Below are 24,624 nucleotides of genomic sequence, written 5' to 3'. Positions count from 1 at the left end.
ATCACCTACTCACAGCCCAGCACTATGAAGCCATTAGAGCTGGTGTGCAGCAGGTGTAATCCACACACAGTGATGCACAGAATTACACAGCAAAGTCTCTCTGCCAGTTCTGAAGGGACAGACACAGCACTTCAAAGTGTTTGTTACTTAAAGCTGATTTCTGACAAGCTGTAAGTAAGCAAATTTAACACCATGTTCACACATCAATTTCAAATGAGGATGGACCATGAAATTGCATTCTCCTTCAGTGCCAGTGAAAATTTGCATTGTGTCATCTCCCACCTCACTCACAGATGAAGCAAATGTTTATCTGCTGCTTTATTGCAGAAGGATATTAGTAATAATCATCCTCCCTGTGGCATTAGATCTCCAGTCACTATAAGAACATTCACCCAGGTCCACACCACCTGAAGGTGGACACGAGTGTGGTGCGCATGTCTGCACATTCCCATGCATCACAACTAGAAGCACATGATCTGAGAAATATTCCCATATTTTATATGAGGCCTTAGTCTACTAAAATTAATCACACATATATTCTAATCCAATTACATTTTTTCTGTGAATCTGATTAGTTAATCATGTGTTAATCATCATCCCTGACCAGTGTTCTGACGAGATGTCATTCCTGTTGAATGGCACATGCATGTGCATATTGTCAGGACACGGAACTGCTGATTTATATGCGACGAGACACACAATTTTGACCAGAATAACAACTGTGTGCGCTGCTAGTTGTTAGTGCTGTTAGCTTGAGAGCAAGAGAAAATACACATATGCCGCCTGCCGCCGCCACCTCCGAAATGGTGTGAATTTAAGCTACCATACAAAAGTATCAGTGTAGATTCTTGATATCGTATTACTGTTTACATTTGATCAATCAATCAATAATCAATTTTTTTTTATTATAGCGCCACATCACAACAAACAGTTGCCCCAAGGCGCTTTATATTGTAAGGCAAGGCCATACCAATAATTATGGTAAAACCCCAAACGGTCAAAACGACCCCCTGTGAGCAAGCACTTGGCTACAGTGGGAAGGAAAAACTCCCTTTTAACAGGAGAAACCTCCAGCAGAACCAGGCTCAGGGAGGGGCAGTCTTCTGCTGGGATGGTTGGGGCTGAGGGAGAGAGAACCAGGAAAAAGACATGCTGTGGAGGGGACAGAGATCGATCACTAATGATTAAATGCAGAGTGGTGCATACAGAGCAAAAGAGAAAGAAACAGTGCATCATGGGAACCCCCCAGCAGTTACGTTCTATAGCAGCATAACTAAGGGATGGTTCAGGGTCACCTGATCCAGCCCTAACTATAAGCTTTAGCAAAAAGGAAAGTTTTAAGCCTAATCTTAAAAGTAGAGAGGGTGTCTGTCTCCCTGATCTGAATTGGGAGCTGGTTCCACAGGAGAGGAGCCTGAAAGCTGAAGGCTCTGTTGTGTGGGCCGCTGAAGAGGAGGTACTGCTGGCCCACCACCACTAGAGGGCGCCCTGCCTGGAGTGCGGGCTCCAGGCACCGGAGGGCGCTGCCGCCTTACGGGAGCAGCCAGGACGACAGCTGTCATCCATCACTGGAGACAGCTGATCCCAATCAATACGGAGGTATATCAGCAGGATGGCATCTCCACCTCATTTGCCGAGATATCGCCTGACCAAAGAGGTAACAATCTCTGCCCATACATATAACTAACCATTGTTGTATTTCTTGTGGAGGCATTTGTAGGGACAGCTGACCTACTGACGACTTTTGGATAAGTACTCACCTTCCTACACTCCTGTATCGTTGTTAACGAGAGGTGGAGGTGGACTCTCCACCCTCCGTGTTACTGGGTGCAGCCGCATCCACACCTGACTGTTTTTTGTTCCTTGCCAGCAGTACCGGATCCGACGAGCGGAGGCAGTGGCCACCTGGGGATTCGGGACTTGGCGGCTCCAGTATTCCCGGGGTTCGGTGGCAGAGGAAATCGGGTTGGTTCCGGTTCGACTTGGACAGACGTCTCCTATCGTCGAGCATGCCCACACGACACCGTTGTTATTGGACTCAGTCTCCATATTGTAATCGGCTGTGTTGTTGTGCCTGTTTCACAACAGTAAAACAGTGTTATTTGATTCCTCCATTGTCCGTTCATTTGCGCCCCCTGTTGTGGGTCCGTGTTCCTACACTTTCACAACAGGCTCTGCCTCCCATTCTACTCTTACAAACCCTAGGAACTACAAGTAAGCCTGCAGTCTGAGAGCGAAGCGCTCTATTGGGGTGATATGGTACTACGAGGTCCCTAAGATAAGATGGGACCTGATTATTCAAAACCTTATAAGTAAGAAGAAGAATTTTAAATTCTATTCTAGAATTAACAGGAAGCCAATGAAGAGAGGCCAATATGGGTGGAGATATGCTCTCTCCTTCTAGTCCCCGTCAGTACTCTAGCTGCAGCATTTGAATTAACTGAAGGCTTTTAGGGAACTTTTAGGACAACCTGATAATAATGAATTACAATAGTCCAACCTAGAGGAAATAAATGCATGCATTTGATGGATTTGATGGCTTTTCACATTTGATGGATTACTCCACACCCTGACCGCTGATGGAGCGATGGCAGCCTTGGCTTGACGGTAAGCCTCACCAGCCAAATTACCTACAGAATAATGAACCGTGCAAACGATGGGATTGAATTAGAATGGGAATAACCCCCGTAAAGCTCAATTTGTGACCGCATAACCAGCATCCATCCATCCATCCATCCATCCATTTTCTTCCGCTTTATCCGGAGTCAGGTCGCGGGGGCAGCAGCTCAAGCAAAGCCGCCCAGACCTCCCGATCCACACACACCTCCCCCCAGCTCCTCCGGGGGAACCCCACCGCATTCCCAAGCCAGCCGAGAGACGTAGTCCCTCCAGTGTGTCCTGGGTCTTCCCCGATGCCTAGTACCGATGGGACGTGCCCAGAACACCTCTCCAGCGAGGCGTCCAGGGGGCATCCGGAAAAGATGCCCGAGCCACCTCAACTGACTCCTTTCGACGTGGAGGAGCAGCGGCTCAACTCCGAGCTCCTCCCGAGTGACCGAGCTCCTCACTCTATCTCTAAGGGAGCGCCCAGCCACCCTGCGGAGGAAACTCATCTCGGCCACTTGTACTCACAATCTTGTTCTTTTGGTCATGAGCCAAATCTCATGACCATAGGTGAGGATCAGAACGTAGATCGATCGGTAAATCGAGAGCTTTGCCCCCCTACTCAGCTCTCTCTTTACCACGACGGTCCGATATAACAACCGCATCACTGCAGATGCTGCACCAATCCGTCTATCGATCTCACGCTCCATCCGTCCCTCACTCGTGAACAAGACCCCGAGATACTTAAACTCCTCCACTTGAGGCAAGGACACTCCACCAAACATAACCAGCATGAATGTCCGCAAATCATCTGACACAACAGGGTTATTCCCTAAATGAAACACCACAAATCATGAACGAGAACTGTCCTACTGAGGCATGATGGTGAGTGTTTGATCTGATACATTTTAAATGACATTATAATATGAAATGCAGTAAAATCTTTGTTGTCATTATATTGCAGAGATTTTCCATTTGTTGTTGTTTGTATTTAATGGTCTCAGCTCAGGTGCCGCATCCTTCTGCAATTAGTCTCATTTTGAAGTTTCCTTGTTGTGCCGTTAATGAATGCAGCCTTCCTTCCACTGAAAATGAAGGATACACCACGTATATCTTTTGTGGCCCAAACAATCCCAAGCATCACTGCACATTTTTTTTAAGACAAAATGGTTTGTAAATTAAAAAAAAGACTATTTCATTTAATTTTTGCAGTCCTCACAAAAGAACAGAACCAAAAACTCCACAGTGTAAGAAAATGTAACTTCAATTACATTAATCCACTGAGCCATCACATCATTCCTACTCCCACGCTGTCTTTGGAGTGGGTGTGGCAAGCAGCAGATCCTTTCTGTTTAAAGGAACAGGAGCATAGCAGTCAAGAAGAAAAAAAAAAAAATCACATTGTCAATTTTTTCCAAATCCAATGTACTTCGTAGCTTCAAAGTTTCATTCATAGGTGGTTTGAAGTAAGTTTCAAGTTACATTTTTGCCAATCTGGTTCGGTTTGACCACTCAAATCAAATTCTGAGTAAGTTTTGTTACGTCTGTGACTTTTAGAGTTGTACTCTGCCCGTGCTCCCGGCAATCAAAGCCACTGCAGACCGCGCCGCTCATTAGCGCTCTCAATTCTGGTGAAGTTACACCCCACTCCAATAAAACTGCTCACCATTCACTCCAAAAGGAAAACAACATGTTTGACATGAGGTGTCAGGGACAATTAAAGGAGCCAGACTGGGGCGGGGGAGGCTGCTTGCAAGTAAGAAAGTAGAGTAGGAGATTTCAGGTGACACTCACTTTTTTTTCAAATGCACCATAGGCACTATGTCATTACAATAGCAACCAATGTAGATAAATTTGAAAATGACGATTGCCAAAACAGACCAGATCTGGTCACTTGCTATCTTATATAATGTTAACCAGGAGTGCCCACACATTTTTGGCTTGCAAGCTACTTTTAAAATGACCAAGTCAAAATGATCTACAATACAAATGCTAAACATACATTGGCTCATCAACTGAACTGAGTGCTAACCATAGTAAAACTTAGTCCCAGAGTAATACTAAACATTTCAATTGTTATAATAATAATAATAATAATAATAATAATAATAATAATAATAATAATAATTATTATTATTATTATTATTATTAACTATTATAAGTAGTAGTAGTATTTAGTAGTATGAAAAAAATGCTTCAAAAGTGGACCTTTAATCTAGAGGTGGTGTGCTCCCCACCCAACTCCCCCCGCCCCCGCCCAGCAACACCCTTTTTCTATCTCGATTCGCCCCTGGTTTGCTGTCTGAGCAGGAAGAATAGATAACTTGTATTTATGCAGAAAGTACAATCTGACTGACAGGTAAGGAGGTTTCATTTTGTGTTTTTTTATGTCATGCTGTCCTCACAAGAGACTTTAGGTGCATTTGGTGGGGAAAAGTGTTCAAATTTGTTGTTAATGTGTCGCAGGTCTTCAGCTGTTTTTAGTTTAACCACAGCGAGGACACTCACAGAGTGGCACAGAGTTTTAAAGAAAAGTGTAAAAATGTCGTAAAGCTAGCACTGCAGGTGTGCTGCCATCACTGTGCTTTGAGACGATGACAACTGTTTCTTTCGACTTGGAGCTGCTGTGCAAAACAGTGGATGAACAGCTTGTAGCATCAAAAACTAAAATTGGGCGAAGTGGGTGATTCGCCAAAGCCCGACTTCCCCCTGACTATGGGCCAGTTTTCCTGGCCCATAGTCAGGGGGCTGCTGCCCACTGATGGACATGGATGAGGAGGCCATGGAGGATGTAGCTGTCAGAGATGATCATGTGGGAAATACAAAACGCTGAGAAATCACTGATAATTGTTAACTGTACTGTTTAGGCCTATACTAACAGCAGATACAGAAGAGAACAAAATTATTAGCCCCCTCTGAAACTAAATTTAAGGTCTTCCAAAATTTCCCAAGTAATGTTTTTTATTTTTTTTATTTTGTAAACACAGCAAGGAAATTTCAACACATTTGTAAAGTTTTATTTTGTATGCTTACACTTGTTTTACTGTGCATACAGAAACATTATTTCACAAAGAGCAAAAACCTTGAGGGTCAAAAATACAATTATTTTTATACTGTATGTACATTGGAAGATGACACTTTTACAGTGACTGTGCTAGTCGGGACCTCTTTGATGGTGTGGACCTGGACATTGTTCTCTGGGTAGCGATCAGCCACCATCCATTTGTGACAGTGCCAGTCGGGACATTTTTGATGACAGGGACCTAGACATTATTCTAAGTTGGAGATTGCACCATCATACATGTGTGATGGTGCCAGTCTGGCCATTTTTGATGACGTGGACCTGGATATTATTCTCTGGCTGCAAGTGATCTGTGCGTGATGACTTCTTTGATAGTTTGGACTTTACATATACTCAACAAAATATAAACGCAACACTTTTGGTTTTGCTCCCATTTTGTATGAGATGAACTCAAAGATCTAAAACTTTTCCACATACACAATATCACCATTTCCCTCAAATATTGTTCACAAACCAGTCTAAATCTGTAATAGTGAGCACTTCTCCTTTGCTGAGATAATCCATCCCACCTCACAGGTGTGCCATACCAAGATGCTGATTAGACACCATGATTAGTGCACAGGTGTGCCTTAGACTGCCCACAATAAAAGGCCACTCTGAAAGGTGCAGTTTTATCACACAGCACAATGCCACAGATGTCGCAAGATTTGAGGGAGCATGCAATTGGCATGCTGACAGCAGGAATGTCAACCAGAGCTGTTGCTCGTGTATTGAATGTTCATTTCTCTACCATAAGCCGTCTCCAAAGGCGATTCAGAGAATTTGGCAGTACATCCAACCAACCTCACAACCGCAGACCACGTGTAACCACACCAGTCCAGGACATCCACATCCAGCATGTTCACCTCCAAGATCGTCTGAGACCAGCCACTCGGACAGTTGCTGAAACAATCGGTTTGCATAACCAAAGAATTTCTGCACAAACTGTCAGAAACCGTCTCAGGGAAGCTCATCTGCATGCTCATCATCCTCATCGGGGGTCTCGACCTGACTCCAGTTCGTCGTCGCAACCGACTTGAGTGGGCAAATGCTCACATTCGCTGGCGTTTGGCACGTTGGAGAGGTGTTCTCTTCACGGAAGAATCCCGGTTCACACTGTTCAGGGCACATGGCAGACAGCGTGTGTGGCATCGTGTGAGTGAGCGGTTTTCTGATGTCAGTGTTGTGGATCGAGTGGCCCATGGTGGCGGTGGGGTTATGGTATGGGCAGGCGTCTGTTATGGACGAAGAACACAGGTGCATTTTATTGATGGCATTTTGAATGCACAGAGATACCGTGACGAGATCCTGAGGCCCATTGTTGTGCCATACATCCAAGAACATCACCTCATGTTGCAGCAGGATAATGCACGGCCCCATGTTGCAAGGATCTGTACACAATTCTTGGAAGCTGAAAATGTCCCAGTTCTTGCATGGCCGGCATACTCACCGGACATGTCACCCATTGAGCATGTTTGGGATGCTCTGGACCGGCGTATACGACAGCGTGTACCAGTTCCTGCCAATATCCAGCAACTTCGCACAGCCATTGAAGAGGAGTGGACCAACATTCCACAGGCCACAATTGACAACCTGATCAACTCTATGCGAAGGAGATGTGTTGCACTGCATGAGGCAAATGGTGGTCACACCAGATACTGACTGGTATCCCCCCCAATAAAACAACACTGCACCTTTCAGAGTGGCCTTTTATTGTGGGCAGTCTAAGGCACACCTGTGCACTAATCATGGTGTCTAATCAGCATCTTGATAAGGCACACCTGTGAGGTGGGATGGATTATCTCAGCAAAGGAGAAGTGCTCACTATCACAGATTTAGACTGGTTTGTGAACAATATTTGAGGGAAATGCTGATATTGTGTATGTGGAAAAAGTTTAGCTCTTTGAGTTCATCTCATACAAAATGGGAGCAAAACCAAAAGTGTTGCGTTTATATTTTTGTTGAGTGTATTTAATCTTGGAAGTCATTCTACAAGTGGGTGAGTGTCCTGTTCAGTTTTTTTTTTTCCTTTTGTATTTTGTTCTCTTCAGTGGAGGTGGTAGGCTTTGTTATTTTTATTTTACTTTAAGATAGTCTACTTGATTTTGGATCTCTATTTTGGATCCCATGATGCATTGTTTCTTTCTCTTTTTGCTCTGTATGCACCACTCTGCATTTAATCATTAGTGATCGATCTCTGCTCCCCTCCACAGCATGTCTTTTTCCTGGTTCTCTCCCTCAGCCCCAACCAGTCCCAGCAGAAGACTGCCCCTCCCTGAGCCTGGTTCTGCTGGAGGTTTCTTCCTGTTAAAAGGGAGTTTTTCCTTCCCACTGTAGCCAAGTGCTTGCTCACAGGGGGTCGTTTTGACCGTTGGGGTTTTACATAATTATTGTATGGCCTTGCCTTACAATATAAAGCGCCTTGGGGCAACTGTTTGTTGTGATTTGGCGCTATATAAAAATTGATTGATTGATTGATTGATATGTGTCTGGAGTCTGCTGTCTACCAGAAAAGCACCCCAGTATAGCTCCCACCATGAATGTGCACGCAGAACTCTCTGCTGTTTTCAGGCTGCCTGATAACACAAATGATTTTCTTAGATTTTTCAGAATTAAACTGAGAACAACACTTACAAGCATGGACAAAGCCGAGCTTCTAGCAGAGACTGTTTTTAACACGCTGCGTTTATGACTAATGGAAGTGTACATCTTCTCACAGTGGAGAGCAGCTGCTGATTTTACCATGAATGCATCAAAACAACAGTTATCACTTAAAAAGAGTCATCATAAGATGACATCACACTTATGGAAACTTTGTAATTAATCTGTGGCTCTGTTCTTAACATTTGCAGCTACATTCCATTCAAGCATGCACTGGGATGTTTCCTCAATGCTACATAAATGCTGTGGAAAAATGAGTTCTTGTGAGTACCTTGTTTTTGTCAGTCTCTGTAACTGTTTGTTGTGAATGTTGTATAGTTTGAGACCGGTCACGGAAGTGAACAAAGTAATCCTGGTGTATCATTGGATGATCACTAACAGCCTAAATCTAATTTATGATTTTTGTGCGACATGTCCTTTAGTGTACTTTTATTTGTATCATATGGTGTTTATTCTGCATGACTGACTTAACACTACAATCACACAACAACACTGTTGTATTCTGGACAACGCCAGAATTACTTAAGATTATGCTGAAATTAGAAGACCTTGTAAAGAAATATATCCAGTCAAGTGTCCAGAGTTCCACAGCGGTTAACACAACTGCAGCAAATCCAGTGTGATGCCATAAAGCTGAAGCTGACCATGTGAAATAAATGAAATATACAACATACACCTACCCCAGGTGGAAATACGGCATCCTGTTGGTACATTTCATAATTACCTTTGAAATGTAGCATGAACAAGATTGCTGCGTTAAAATGTGTACGTGCAACAGTGGCCTTTGTGGCCACCAGGACTCCGACATTTGCAACAAGGCTTCTGCTCACGTGTTTGATGCACACTTCATCTGATATAAGAAAAAGCAAGTTGCCAGTGTGAAACAGAAATTCTCCCATGATGAGCAGATCAAACACAAGATGGATGGAGTTACTCACTGAGTCTACAAAATTTCTGCCTTCTAAACCTTCTAAATATTAAACTGCAATTTTCAATTTTGATAGACAGATTAGAACCAGTGAACCTTTGACTGTGGGCCACATTTGTCAGGGCGTGGCACAAATCGAGTGGACACAAATGCGAACTCTCATAGCAAATGCAGTTAGAATAAGGTTTAATGATAGTAACAGGCAGAGATTCGGTACACAGATGGTCCAGCAGTGAAGCAAAGGTACAGACAGACGTAAGGCTGAGGCTTGGTCGACAAAACAGGCTGAGGTCAAAATACACGGCGTGTTGGCAATCAGAGGCAGAGACAAAAAAAACGTGGTCAAAGGCAAAACAAGGTCAAATACCGGCAGGCAGATCAACAAGCAAAACAAGGCAGGACGTGAGAGCTGGAAAGTGAAATACATTCGACAATCGAGCAAGGGACTGTGAGACTGTGCGGGCTTATATAACTGGTGACGTAATTAGTGCAACAAGACACACGTGTCGATGAAGGTTCTGGAAGGGGGCGTGACCAGGGAAGACAAAGGTAAGTGCAAGAGAGTGAAGGCAGGAAGACAGAGTGAAGTGATGAGAGACAAAGACACATGAGCAAGTGCAAGAGTGGGAGTGAACGAAAATACAAAGCAGACAGAAAAAGAGTGAGACAAAAACACAATGGCTGGTGTAGTGAGTGAACACAAACAAATGAGGATGACGTGAGAACCGAGCTAAAACAGAATATGATACTAGGGGACCAGGACAGATCAAGCATCATGGGCACAAAAAGCAAACCAAGATATAATAAGTACAAAAGAAAAACTACATGAGAACTGCAGATAAAACTGGTGACTACAGAATAGTGCAATAAAGAAAAAGAACTAACTGATGAGCAATAAGTGACAAACAGAACATAATCAGAAGAAACACTGGAAGATAAACAATAACCAAAACCTGTGACTAAAGCATAATACAAAAATGTGATAAACAGAACTAAGCTATGAATACAAGATGCTCAAAAGAAAACTGAACCAGTGACCAAAGCATAATACAAGAAATGAAGTAAACAGAATCAAACTAAGACTGGAGGAACTAAGTGACCAAGAGTGAATAAATACAAGGTTAATTGACAAAAACAAAACCAATGATAACATGAAAACCTGACAAGAACAAGAAACAAGACCAGCTGAAGCATGACTATGATACATGGCATGATAAAAAAAAAAAATACAAAAGGCTCAGAGTACAAACGTGGAAAAAAAAGACTTCAAAATAATAACAGCCAAGCCCAACAGGGCTGGATCATGACAACATTGGCATCTTCCATCATGCAAATGACCGTGCCATAAGATAAAGAAATAAAGATGGATAAGTCTTGACTAATCTCTTCATAGAAATGTTGTTACATGACAAACACATGGTCCTCCACAGATCCTGGGAAATCTCAGACCACTGGGGTCTGAGGACCTGCTGCAGCCTTCATCCACCTTCACAGTCATTGGGTTAAAAGCATCACTTCCTCCGCCTGATCCACCATTGAGTGCTTCTTGTTTCATCAGAGACCTGTTTGCCATCTTGTGTTTGGGGTTCCTCTTGGGCACATAAGCCCCCCTTCATATTTCACCCCGACAGGCAATCCCCTACTTGATCTATTACTCAGGTGTTGCAACGGGGACAAGGGGTTGGATTTTAACGCCCTCTGTGCAAGTGCAATATCAAGGAACGTATCACCATCACATCAGGACTCAATATCAGCAGATACTGAACATTAATTGACTTGGATTTGGGCCATGGCTGGAACCGGGGCCCTAAGGGGCAACATGGTGGCTTAGTGGTTAGCACTGTTGCCTCACAGTGAGAAAGTCATGGGATTGATTCCCACCTGTGGCCTTTCTGTGTGGAGTTTGCATGTTCACCCAGTGTTTGCGTGGGTTTCCTCTGGCTGCTCCGGCTTCCTCCCACATCCAAAGACATGCAGGTTAGATGAATTGGAAACTTTAAATTGATCCTATGAGTGCGTGTGGGTGTGAATGTGTTTTTTTGTCTATGTGCAGCCCTACGTCCTGTCCAGGGTGTACCCCGCCTTACCGCTGCTGTGATAGGATCCAGCTCCCCGTGATCTGATCTTGGATAAGCGGCTGAAGATGAGTGTGTGTATTAGTGTGAGATCTCTAAGAAATTTAAATGTCATAATAGGCCTCATAACAGGTAATGCAGAGGTTTTTGCAGCATATGGTATGTCAACGACGGTAGCATTTCAGAGGTAAATATAGTTTATACAGAAATTTTGTGGACTCACTGACTCATTCTTTGAATCCTATGCACGCCTGACTCACTGCAGAGAGGATCATGCACAGAGATATTTTTTGCTGTAGTTGTAAGTGGTGTTGATGAAGTGTCTCGAACATGTTTGGCATTAGATTGGTAAATGCTACTCACAGGAGGAGTGGCTGCTGGGGAAACTTTTGCGTCCCTCTGAGATGATTTCTGGCTCCCCAGTGCACAGCATTTTGTCATTCTCCTGTCCGTCTGGGAAACAGCGATGGAAATAATCTGGCCTCGGTCTGTGTCAAGAGCAGAGGGAATTGTCGAAGTACTTATTAAAAATTAAGGTACTTTTTACAAGAGTTTGTGTATATTTACAGTGTGATTTATGGAAGACTATTAGGGCCACATTTGTTCTTTATAGCTTTCCCATGATGACCTGCCATGAAGTACTATTTGATAATTACGGGACACCTCATAAGGATGATGCAGTTTCCTTATTATGAGCAGAGATGCCATCAGCATGATGTATTGTGTGAATATTATGAGGTAGATGTGCTGATGATTATGAGATGGTTTCTTATAATTATCATGAACACCGGTAAACGTGCTGTACTTTTTCATAAATATAAGATGGTAATTCAAATTCATCAAAATAATAAATTAAAGTTAGAATAAAGAGTTCTTTATAATGAGGGTCAGGGGCAGCAGAAACAGTTTTCCACAGAAACAACATGGTGTCTTTTTAATGCTTGAGGTGATGACTGTACCTGCCCACAATTAACTTGATGGTATTGGTGAAGACTCCATTGAGGGCGAGAGCCAGGGACACCGCTGCAGGAGGAAGATTGAGACACATTCAGACAGGCTATCAGTGCATCATTAGACCTGATTTTTTTTTTTAATTTCACTTCAATACCAATGTGGACAACACAGCTCAGCCACACAGCTCAGGGACATGTCTGACACAACATGGTGCAATAGCAGAATGATACAAATCTGCTTCGCACATCACCCTGCTGGGAGGAGCATCATCAGTGACTGTTCATCAGTGAGGCTGTGCAGAGCTGATGGAGACACAGTCAGAAATTCTTCACTTTTGGGTATATACACAGAACCAGTGTGAAAAACAGAGCTTCTGTGAATTTGTCTGAGGTGAGTTATTGCACCACTGAACATTGAAGTTTTGTTGGGTAATGTTAGCTTTGCCTTTAGCTGCAGTACGCTGTCAATCACTCACTTTTCACCAAACTTGGTGAGAAGATTACTTGGGCACATATCTCAAGATGATTAACTGTTGGAGAAGCTCAAACAAAAATCAAGGTCAAGATTTTAACAAAGATGTGAAAAACATTTTCTGCTATATCTCTAAAATCAATAGCACAAGAGAGACGATCTGAAGTTTAGATTGATCAGCAAAATATCTGCGATTGACTGGTAACATGAACTATTGGAGTATATCCCAGCGTGCAGAGTGTGCAGGATTTAGGTTAGCCATCTGATGCCTTCAGCTTAATGGCTCTTGCACTGTTTAATGTAAAAAAAAAACCACTATGCTGGTTGTTATACCAGTTTTTTTGTTGGTCTATGGTGCACGTGCTTGCAGCTTTCACATGATAGAAACACACCATCACTTCACCTGGTCACATCTCATATTTAGACCAACATGCTCACGATTGCAAAGATCACCTCAAGTGGCCTTGTGATATAAAATATGTGGCAGCTCAGCGTGAAAACCAGAACTGCATCACGTGGACTCATCCAGTAAGAAAATATCAGCTATGAGAAGGTCTGTGTCAGTCTGTCTGAAGGAAATGGATCACAAAAAATAAATAAATAAACACTTTGAAAAGCAATGACAATGTGGTTTTAATAAAAAGTCTTGGAGTTGATTTTTCCTGTATATTTATGTGGGTGAGTTCAGACTGGCTTTGCCCAACAGTGGCACGTTTGTCGTGAAACAACACAAGAATCATGAGTGCCCAGCATAAACCCACCCTCTGAGAGCTACAGTATGTCTGCATAAAACCGAACACTTCTTAAAGGGCCGTGCCTGGATTAAATATCCATTTTCTCACCAATGAAGAAAATGTTGAACCACAGTTCCTTCTCTTCTGCCATTAAGAAAAAAAAAAAATAGTCTTCCAGAAATTGTGGTCCTTGAGTTTTTCAATAAGCTACTGGACCCACATCAGGGTTCAAACATAGTGCAAATATTCCAAAAACTGGTAATGCCAAACCACAGACAAAAACAACCACATCCTCATCCAACACCACTAAAGACGGTGACAGGAACAGACAAAGTGGCAGCTCATGTGATGGCAAAACCACAGCATAAAGCATACTGAGAGTATGCGCGCATGTGTGTGTGTGTGTGTGTGAGAGAGAGAGAGAGAGAGAGAGAGAGAGTCAGGGTTTAACTGGGCTAAATGTAAGGAACTGTATCATCGTCACAATGCCTCGAGGGTTCACGGGGAGAGCTGCAGGCACAGCCGCGGACAGAGAGGTGCACACAGCCAGAGGACAAACTGCCCAAAGGTCAGCTATCCACACCGCCAGCAGACAAGAAGCCATGAAAAACTCAGGCACAACCTCTTCCCGGAGACGTACGTACGCCAACCTCATCTACAAGAACAGCCAGGTTCCATTTTCAGACAAGTAGACTGCCTAAGACATTTTCTGTTAAAAGCAGACAGCAGAGGGAATCTTATGCATTTTGACCTGCTGAATTCAAAAATTGCTCTTGTCAAGTTGTAGCCTTTACTCCTTCACCCTCTAATTTGCATAAAGCAACGTGGCACACAACACAGTTCCTCAAGTCTCAGCAGCACTAAAGACCTTAAAATGAAAACATCCTTATCAGTTAGTTGTGAAAATATCATTAATTATATGCAGGCCTGGTATGATTTAAATCCACTGATTTAAATTATGATTTAAAATGCTGTAAAAGTAAAAAAAAAAAATAAAAAAATAAAAAAAAAAAAATATATATATATATATATATATATATATATATATATATATATATATATATATATATATATATATATATATATATATATATATATATATATATATAGAAAACAATACTTAAAACATCACCAAAATATGAAATCACTACCACTAATTAATGGTACTTATACATGTCGTATGTGACCATTATGTTTTAACAGGTCAATAAAGATTATAACTAATGATATTATTTGTATAGTCTCACTGAAAATAGTGAAACAAAAAAATGAAAAACATTTAAATCAATAAACATCAGTTTAAATAGAAAAAAAAATCATAAACCATGAGTTTAAATAACAAAGACTTTTTTTTTTTTTAGCCCTGATTAGATTTCATATAACTGGGGGCATAATAGTATTGAAAACACTAATCTTGATTATGCAAATTGAGGATGAAGGATTACATGTACAGCTTTAATATGGTTATTTTGGAGTTAATCTCACCAAAGTATTTGACATTTTTCATTTTATTTTTGGAACACATACAGTGAGCAAATAAATATTTGATCCACTATCAATTTTGCAAGTTTTCCCACCTACAAACATTAACATAGGTACACTTCAACTGTGAGAGACAGAATCTAAAAAAATCAATAAATAAATAAAATCACAAAATCACACTGTATGATTTTTAAATAATTAATTTGCATTTTATTGCATGAAATAAGTACTTGATCACCAGCAAGAATTCTGGCTCTGACAGACCTGTTAGTTTTTCTTTAAGAAGCCCTCCTATTCTGCACTCTTTACCTGTATTAATTGCACCTGTTTGAACGTGTTACCAGTATAAAAGACACCTGTTCACACACTCAGTCAATCACACTCCAACCTGTCCACCATGGCCAGGACCAAAGAGCTGTCTAAGGACACCAGGGAGAAAATTGTAGACCTGCACAAGGCTGGGATGGGCTACAGGACAATAGACAAGCAGATTGGTAAGCCAGCAACAACTGTTGGCGTAATTATTAGAAAATGGAAGAAACACAAGATGGCTGTCAGTCTTCCTCGGTCTGGGGCTCCATGCAAGATCCCACCTCGTGGGGTACAGATGATTCTGAGAAAGCCCAGAACTACACAGGAGGAAATGGTTAATGACCTGAAGAGAGCTGGGACCACAGTTGCAAAGAGACACAGGTGGCAGAAGCTATCTCTGGGGGTGCTGAACATCACCTCATTATAGGGAAGGAGCCAGAGCTTGTGCATGAGGTGGAGCGCTACCACTTAGATCTGGTGGGCCTTGCCTCCACGCACAACCCTGCCTCTGGAACCACTCTCCTTAATAGGGGTTGGACCTTATTCTTCACTGGAGTTGGCCAGGTTATGAGGCCCCAGGCATTTGTGGGGATTCTCAGCCCCTTTTCTCAAGCCCCTGCTTGAGCATCGCTGCATTGGAGTTTACCTCGGTAGGTGAGAGGGTTGACTCCCTGCACTTTCGGGTTGTGGGGGTGGGGGAGGGACTCTGACTGTTGTGTGTATGCACCGAACAGCAGTTCCCTTGTAGAAGCCCCTGGCTGGAGTCGTGCATGGGGCTCCAGTGGGGGAATCCATTGTTCTGCTGAGGGACTTCAATGCACACATGGGCAATGACAGAGACACCTGCAGATGCATGATTGGGAGGAACGGCCTGCCTGATCTAAACCCGAGTAGTTGTTTGTGATTGGATTTCTGTGATAGACATGGACTGTCCGTAACAAACATCATGTTCGAACATAAGGATGCTCATAAGTGTACATGGCACCAGAGTACCCGAGGCCGAAGATTGATGATCGATTTTGTGATCGTATCATCTAATCTGAGGCTGCATGTTCTGGGAACTCGAGTGAAGAGAGGGACAGAGCTGTCAACTGATCACCATCTGGTGGTGAGTTGGATCAGAGGATGGGGAAGACTTTGGACAGACCTGGTAAGCCCAAATGAATAGTGTGAGTGAACTGGGAATGTATGAAGGAGCCCACTGTCCAAGAGATCTTTAACTCACACCTCTGGAGGAGCTTTTCTGGCATCCCTGTTGAGGTTGGTGGCATTCAACATTGTGTGGAGGTCTGGGACAGTGCCAAAGGAGTTGCAAACTGGGATGGTGGTCCCCATATTAAAAAAAGGGACCAGAGAGTGTGTGCCAACTACAGGGGCATCGCACTACTCAGCCTCCCAATGTGGATTCCACCCTGGCTGTGGAACAACTGACTAGCTTTCCTCTCTGACAAGGATCCTGGAGGGGGCATGGGAGTATGTCTATCCACTCTACATGTTTGTGGACTTGGAGAAAGCATTTGTTCAGGAATCCTGAGAGATGCTGTGGGAGTATGGAGTGAAGGGTTCTCTTTACAAACCCATCCAATCTCTGTACTCACAACGCGAGATCTGTGTTTGGGTCTTCTAAAGTAAGTCAAACTTGTTTCCAGTGGAGTTTGGCCTCCGTCAGGGCTACGCAGTATTGCCAATCCTGTTTGTTATATTCATGGACAGGATATTGAGACGTAGTTGGGGGGAGGAGGGTCTTCAGTTTGGTAGGCTGAGGGTTTCATCACTGCATTTTGCAGATGATGTGGTCCTGTTAGTATCATCGGCCTGTGATTTCCAGCACTCACTGGATCCATTCCCACCTGAGTATAGAGTGGCTGTGATAAGGATCAGCACCTCTGAATTTGAGACCATGGTGCTCAGCAGGAAACCGATGAACTGCCTACTCTGGATAGGGAATTAGGTCTAGCCCCAAGTGAAGGAGTTTAAGTACCTCGGGTCTTGTTCATGAGTGAGGGTACAATGGCGCGTGAGATTGGCCATGGAGTCAGACAGTATTGCATTCACTTTACCATACCGTTGTGATGAAAAGAGAGTTGAGTCGAAAGACAAAGCTCTCAATCTATCAGTCAATCTTTGTTCCTACTCTGACCTATGGTCATAAGGGTTGGATCATGATCGAAAGATACATGATCCAACAAGCGGCCGAAATGGGTTTCCTCAGGAGGGTGGCTGGGGTCTCCCTTACAGATTGGGTGAGAAGCTCAGTCATTCATGAGGAACTTTGAGTAGAGCCGCTGCTCCTTCACATTGAGAGGAGCCAGCTGAGGTGGTTCAGGCATCTGGTAAGGATGCTTGCACATCCTGCCGGGAGGATACCCCGGGGAAGACCCAGGACTGCTACAGCCCATTTTAAAGTGAAGGATACCTGCCACTCAGATTATTTGCTGGACAAGAAATTGCCAAGAATAATGAATGTAGTAATGCCAACTAGGGCATGACCCAAATTTTATTGCACCCTCAGAACAATTTAATTTACTGTTAGCCATTAAAGTAGTGTCCGAGAGAATGTGGGCATTAGATAGTCTTACGCAAAAGATGTTATGTTCTGTATTTGGCCCCATGTCCACAGTTTTTGTTGTTGTTGTTTTGTACTTTTTTCTGCACACCGCACATATTTCAATTACTCTGAATGAGAATGAACAGTATGTGGCTGCATGTGGCTACCTAAAGGAAAAAAAACAGCATCCAGCGTATTTTTGTGTGGCTGAACAAGCACTTTAACATGAAAATCAGTGAAACTTTTCTGAAAGGACCTCTGTCCTCACTGCAGAGCATTAAAAGGCAACCAATCAAATGAACCAAAATTTGTCACTCTTCCAGAAGCAGATTTTTTTGCTGCTTCTGCCTGCAGTAAGTTGATATGTCACACAAAATCTAAACCAATAAAAAACAAAAACAAAACAAAAAAGCAAACAAAAAACAAAACCATCATCTGTGATAACAGAATTGATTGACAATGTTCCTGCTGGGGGTGACTACTTTTTTATGCCATACATTAAAAGCTAGTTGTTAGAAGTGTATTCTGCATTTTCATAGAAACAAATCCCACCAGGAGACCTTTATATTTTTAAGAAAGCACCCTCTCGGCACTTTTCTGCCAGAAAAAAGTGCTGTATGGATATGGAGCATTATTTAATACATCATTAAATGGAGGTTTCTTCCTGTTAAAAGGGAGTTTTTCCTTCCCACTGTCGCCAAGTGCTTGCTCATAGGGGGTCGTTTGACCGTTGGGGTTTTTCCGTAATTATTGTATGGCTTTTGCCTTACAATATAAAGCACCTTGGGGCAACTGTTTGTTGTGATTTGGCGCTATATAAATAAAATTGATTTGATTTGATCACCATGCAATAAACACATTCTAGTCTTTTTTCTCAAGTTCATCTTTTGATTTCAAACCCAAACACTGTCAGTGTACAGCAAAAACAAATTCAATGTCCTAGCTGTGCTAATACCTTTTGAGGGAACACTACTTGGCCAAATGTCTTCAAACATCATGGTGTCAATCCACTGCATGCTAAAAATAAAAAAATAACACTAGCAATCTTTGTAACACCCGTGAAACCATCCTTTAAATTTGAAACTTCACATGTTGCATTCCCCTTTATTCTTTCTAATCAGAAAAAAAAACAACTAAATGAATGAAAAGGTGTTCTCACTGTACAGATCAATGAACACATAGTCAAACATTTAAAAGCAGTGGCGTTAAAAACACACCTACTTGGAATGTTGGGTAGCTGTGATTCACATGGACTCTAATATCAATCCTGAGGTCTGCCAGTGTCAGACAGATAGACATTTTATTATAATAACTGTAAATTTGTTCCGCAGACAATGACACAAAGCAGTGGAGCTCATTAATGGCAGTGCATCCCCTCATCTGATAATCCCAGCACTAAAACCTATTATTCTCTGGGTAAGCAGAGAGGAGCACTGTGACAGTGGTATTTAACTGCCTGTTAATTTGGCCAAATTATTTTGATCTGATGAAAATGGGAATGAGACACATTCAGAGGAAGGTCGGCACTAACATTTATTGGACTCCTCATGATGACTAAACTCTAATATTTTGGAAGGTGCCGTTCAGAGGTGTTCAAACGGTAATGAAGACATCAATTTATGCAAGGTAACAAATTAATTAACCCAACAGTGGGAGTGATGTCGATGTAGAGTTTATGGAGCTACATCAAGGCCAAAAGTTTTGTAATCTGAAAATAAAAAAAGATTGAAAAAATACATTTTGAAACTGAAAATTCAATGTTTGTTCTTGAATTTTATAGTCATTTAAAAAGTATTAAAATAAAAATAAGTGTAACATATATATTTTTCAGTTTAAATAAATTTTTGATTCAGCTCTGTAATTTTTTGATCAAATAATTTATTTTCATTCATATTTCTTTTTTTCACCTTCAGATGTTTTTTTCACTTTCAGATCTTACAGTATTTTTTCAATTTCAAACTTTTGGCTCCGTTCTGGCGTGGGAGGGCGTGGCTTCGATTGAGAGGGGTGTGGAATTGTGAATGACAGCAGAGCAATCAGTGCTCACATGATGTTGCTTTCAGGAAACGTGGGTACTTTGATAGATAATGGCTCTGCTCCTGTCTCCTTTGTTTATTTATTACGCGGCTGGTGTGTGAAAGAAAATGTAGAGAATGAAAGCTTATTACAAGGCTTTAAACCCTCGAGATAAAGCTGTTTATTGTGATCGATGTGTAACAGTTGGTTCAGTGGATCCGTATGTTGTACCGGATAGTGAATTTAATGACGATGTAACAAAGTGACCGGCAGTTTCACAGCGTAAACTTAATATGACCAGAACCAAGCAGACTGCCAGTAAATCCAAATCCAAAGCCGCCCGGAAGAGCGCTCCGGCTACCGGTGGTGTGAAGAAGCCTCACCATTACAGGCCTGGCACTGAGGCGCTGAGAGAGATCCGCCGCTACCAGAAATCCACCGAGCTGCTGATCCAAAAGCTGCCGACCAGGTCAGCCTCGCCGGCCTCCTGCAGAGCATCACAGAGGAGCTCTGAAAGCGGAGGTCGGTCTTGAAGTCCTGAGTGATTTCTCTCACCAGGTGGTGGAAGGGCAGCTTGTGGATCAGCAGCTCGGTGGATTTCTGGTAGCGGCGGAGTGCCACAGTGCCACCCGCGCCTGTAACGGTGAGGCTTCTTCACACCGCCGGTAGCCGGAGAGCTCTTCCGGGCGGCATTGGATTTGGATTTACGGGCAGTCTGCTTGGTTCTGTCCATATTTAAAGCTTCCTCCTGATCTGCTGAGCCAGGTCTCTGTGTGTCACTTAGAAAGCTCGTAACACTCCACTGCAGCCTGTAAATTGAGCGACTTGCCTCATTTTTATGCGGCGATGCTGTGCTGCGTTCACGGTCTTGTGTGGATTTGGGACACATCGTTTTTTTAGGTATAGGTGTTAAACTTTACAATCTTGCATATTTTCCAGTTTTTAAACATCAAAAAAATGACCAAGAGTGGTCTAGAATTACTTGTAATAGACATCTTTAGCATCACTTTATTTACAGGTATCAAGACAATACAGTGGAGAGAAAGTGTTAAGTCATTATCTATCAAAGTACCCACATCATGTGAGGACTGACCGCTCTCCTGTCAGTCACAATTCCACGCCCCTCTCAATCGAAGCCACGCCTTCCTATGCTAGAACGGGGCCAAAAGTTTGAAATTGAAAAAATAAGATCTGAAAGTGAAAAAAAGATCTGAAGATGAAAAAAAGAAATATGAATGAAAATAAATTATTTGATCAAAAAAAATTACAGAGCTGAATCAAAAAATTATTTAAACTGAAAAATATATATCTTACACTTATTTTTATTTTGATAATACTTTTTAAATGATTATAAAATTCAAGAACAAACATTGAATTTTCAGTTTCAAAATGTATTTTTTCAATCTTTTTTTATTTTCAGATTACAAAACTTTTGGCCTTGATTTAGCTCCATAAGAGTTAGGATGAGAAATATTTGGACAAAACAATGGTTTTGTTCAATTAACTTACTTTCACAGCATATGGTGTATGTCACAGAAAAAATTCTAAGTTCATATTCCACGGTCTGCTTTAATTTGAGGGCATATGTGTCAAACCAGGTTGTCACTAATCACGTTTTGGCTCAGGTCTTGTTTTGCCATTTTGGTTGTGTGGTATAAGTCATTCTGAGTTACTTCTGGTAATTTCCCCTCAGTGTCACTGGGTGGTGTTTCTTAGTCATCCTCTCATTGTGACATTTGTCCTGTGTTCGCTCGGGTTTGTTTTACTTTCAGAGTTTTTGTCTTCCACATTTGCCTGCCATTTTGGACTCAATTCTTATGATTTCCGAGGTGATGGAACCTAAAAAATCAGATAGAGACCAGCAGGAGTATAAAGTAAGGAGTTTTTTTTTTTTTTTTACTGTGACAGAAGTTGATAATGGGAGTCCAACAGTGGCTAACAATCCAAACAATCAGGAACAACCCAAACGATAAGTAGGCAGCAGCACTGGTACAAGAGGAAACAAGCAAACACAGAACTAACTACTACCAACAGGACGAGATGAACTAGAATAACCCAGCAAAGTGAAAGCAGAACAGCTGTGAGGAGAAACCAGGTGCTTGGACCATGCCTACTAACACACAGATGGACTGACAGAGAGAAACATCAAACCACAACAAATCCTGGGGTTAGTAATACCTAAAACTAACTATAAATAATGACCAAACTAAGGGGGGACCAAAAACTGACTGAAAACAAAACCAAGGAACAATGGCTGAAAACAAAAGTGAAAAAGAAAGGCTAATGCATGCAATAAAGGAAAACACAGCAACTAACCAACAGGACATAAGACAAGGACAGGGCCACAGCATCAATGATATGAGAATCTCTGATTGAGCTGTGACCGCGTTTTGGAGAACTCTCATGCCCAATTCCTAGAAGGACTATAGCCTTGAGGAATTTTGGTTACTGAACTATGTGTGGTTTTTGGATTACTCCTCTGTTTACCCCCTTAAATTGGACTGTACCTGCTGATTATTATGTGCCTAACTGGAGCCTAATCAAATCAAATCAAATCAATTTTATTTATATAGCGCCAAATCACAACAAACAGTTGCCCCAAGGCGCTTTATATTGCAAGGCAAGGCCATACAATAATTACGTAAAAACCCCAACGGTCAAAACGACCCCCTGTGAGCAAGTACTTGGCGACAGTGGGAAGGAAAAACTCTCTTTTAACAGGAAGAAACCTCCAGCAGAACCAGGCTCAGGGAGGGGCAGTCTTCTGCTGGGACTGGTTGGGGCTGAGGGAGAGAACCAGGAAAAAGACATGCTGTGGAAGAGAGCAGAGATCAATCACTAATGATTAAATGCAGAGTGGTGCAATAGTCAATCAATTTATATAGCGCCAAATCACAACAAACAGCTGCCCCAAGGCGCTTTATATTGTAAGGCAAGGCCATACAATAATTACGTAAAACCCCCAACGGTCAAAATGACCCCCTGTGAGCAAGCACTTGGCGACAGTGGGAAGGAAAAACTCCCTTTTAACAGGAAGAAACCTCCAGCAGAAACAGGCTCAGCGAGGGGCAGTCTTCTGCTGGGACTGGTTGGGGCTGAGGGAGAGAACCAGGAAAAAGACATGCTGTGGAGGGGAGCAGAGATCAATCACTAATGATTAAATGCAGAGTGGTGCATACAGAGCAAAAAGAGAAAGAAACACTCAGTGCATCATGGGAACCCCCCAGCAGTCTAAGTCTATAGCAGCATAACTAAGGGATGGTTCAGGGTCACCTGATCCAGCCCTAACTATAAGCTTTAGCAAAAAGGAAAGTTTTAAGCCTAATCTTAAAAGTAGAGAGGGTGTCTGTCTCCCAGGAGAGGAGCCTGAAAGCTGAAGGCTCTGCCTCCCATTCTACTCTTACAAACCCTAGGAACTACAAGTAAGCCTGCAGTCTGAGAGCGAAGCGCTCTATTGGGGTGATATGGTACTACGAGGTCCCTAAGATAAGATGGGACCTGATTATTCAAAACCTTATAAGTAAGAAGAAGAATTTTAAATTCTATTCTAGAATTAACAGGAAGCCAATGAAGAGAGGCCAATATGGGTGAGATATGCTCTCTCCTTCTAGTCCCCGTTAGTACTCTAGCTGCAGCATTTTGAATTAACTGAAGGCTTTTTAGGGAACTTTTAGGACAACCTAATAATAATGAATTACAATAGTCCAGCCTAGAGGAAATAAATGCATGAATTAGTTTTTCAGCATCACTCTGAGACAAGACCTTTCTAATTTTAGAGATATTGCGTAAATGCAAAAAAGCAGTCCTACATATTTGTTTAATATGCACTTTGAATGACATATCCTGATCAAAAATGACTCCAAGATTTCTCACAGTATTACTAGAGGTCAGGGTAATGCCATCCAGAGTAAGGATCTGGTTAGACACCATGTTTCTAAGATTTGTGGGGCCAAGTACAATAACTTCAGTTTTATCTGAGTTTAAAAGCAGGAAATTAGAGGTCATCCATGTCTTTATGTCTGTAAGACAATCCTGCAGTTTAGCTAATTGGTGTGTGTCCTCTGGCTTCATGGATAGATAAAGCTGGGTATCATCTGCGTAACAATGAAAATTTAAGCAATGCCGTCTAATAATAAGGGAAGCATGTATAAAGTGAATAAAATTGGTCCTAGCACAGAACATTGTGGAACTCCATAATCAGTTAGCTGTTTTACAACTACCCTTTCAAGAATTTTTGAGAGAAAAGGAAGGTCTGGCCTATAATTAGCTAAGATAGCTGGGTCAAGTGATGGCTTTTTAAGTAATGGTTTAATTACTGCCACCTTAAAAGCCTGTGGTACATAGCCAACTAATAATGATAGATTGATCATATTTAAGATTGAAGCATTAATTAATGGTAGGGCTTCCTTGAGCAGCCTGGTAGGAATGGGGTCTAATAGACATGTTGATGGTTTGGAGGAAGTAACTAATGAAAATAACTCAGACAGACAGAACAATCAGAGAGAAAGAGTCTAACCAAATACCGGCATCACTGAAAGCAGCCAAAGATAATGATATGTCTTTGGGATGGTTATGAGTAATTTTTTCTCTAATAGTTAAAATTTTATTAGCAAAGAAAGTCATGAAGTCATTACTAGTTAAAGTTAAAGGAATACTCAGCTCAATATAGCTCTGACTCTTTGTCAGCCTGGCTACAGTGTTGAAAAGAAACCTGGGGTTGTTCTTATTTTCTTCAATTAGTGATGAGTAGTAAGATGTCCTAGCTTTACGGAGGGCTT

General features: G+C 42.1%; 1 protein-coding gene across 1 annotated transcript in view; it reads right to left on the bottom strand.

Annotated features, from left to right (window-relative positions):
* Positions 1 to 24,624, bottom strand: part of plpp4 (phospholipid phosphatase 4) — a 518,492-nt gene that overhangs the window by 129,494 nt on the left and 364,374 nt on the right. Inside the window, exons 4-5 of the mRNA XM_034185252.1 lie at positions 12,289 to 12,352; positions 11,693 to 11,817 (exon numbers count right to left, since the gene is read on the bottom strand). Coding sequence (XP_034041143.1) covers positions 11,693 to 11,817; positions 12,289 to 12,352 — 189 coding nt within the window. The remainder of the gene's footprint in view (positions 1 to 11,692; positions 11,818 to 12,288; positions 12,353 to 24,624) is intronic.

Source organism: Thalassophryne amazonica, chromosome 13 (genome assembly GCF_902500255.1).
Source record: "Thalassophryne amazonica chromosome 13, fThaAma1.1, whole genome shotgun sequence".
Taxonomy (NCBI): domain Eukaryota; kingdom Metazoa; phylum Chordata; class Actinopteri; order Batrachoidiformes; family Batrachoididae; genus Thalassophryne; species Thalassophryne amazonica.
This window is presented reverse-complemented; position numbering and strand designations above follow the sequence as displayed.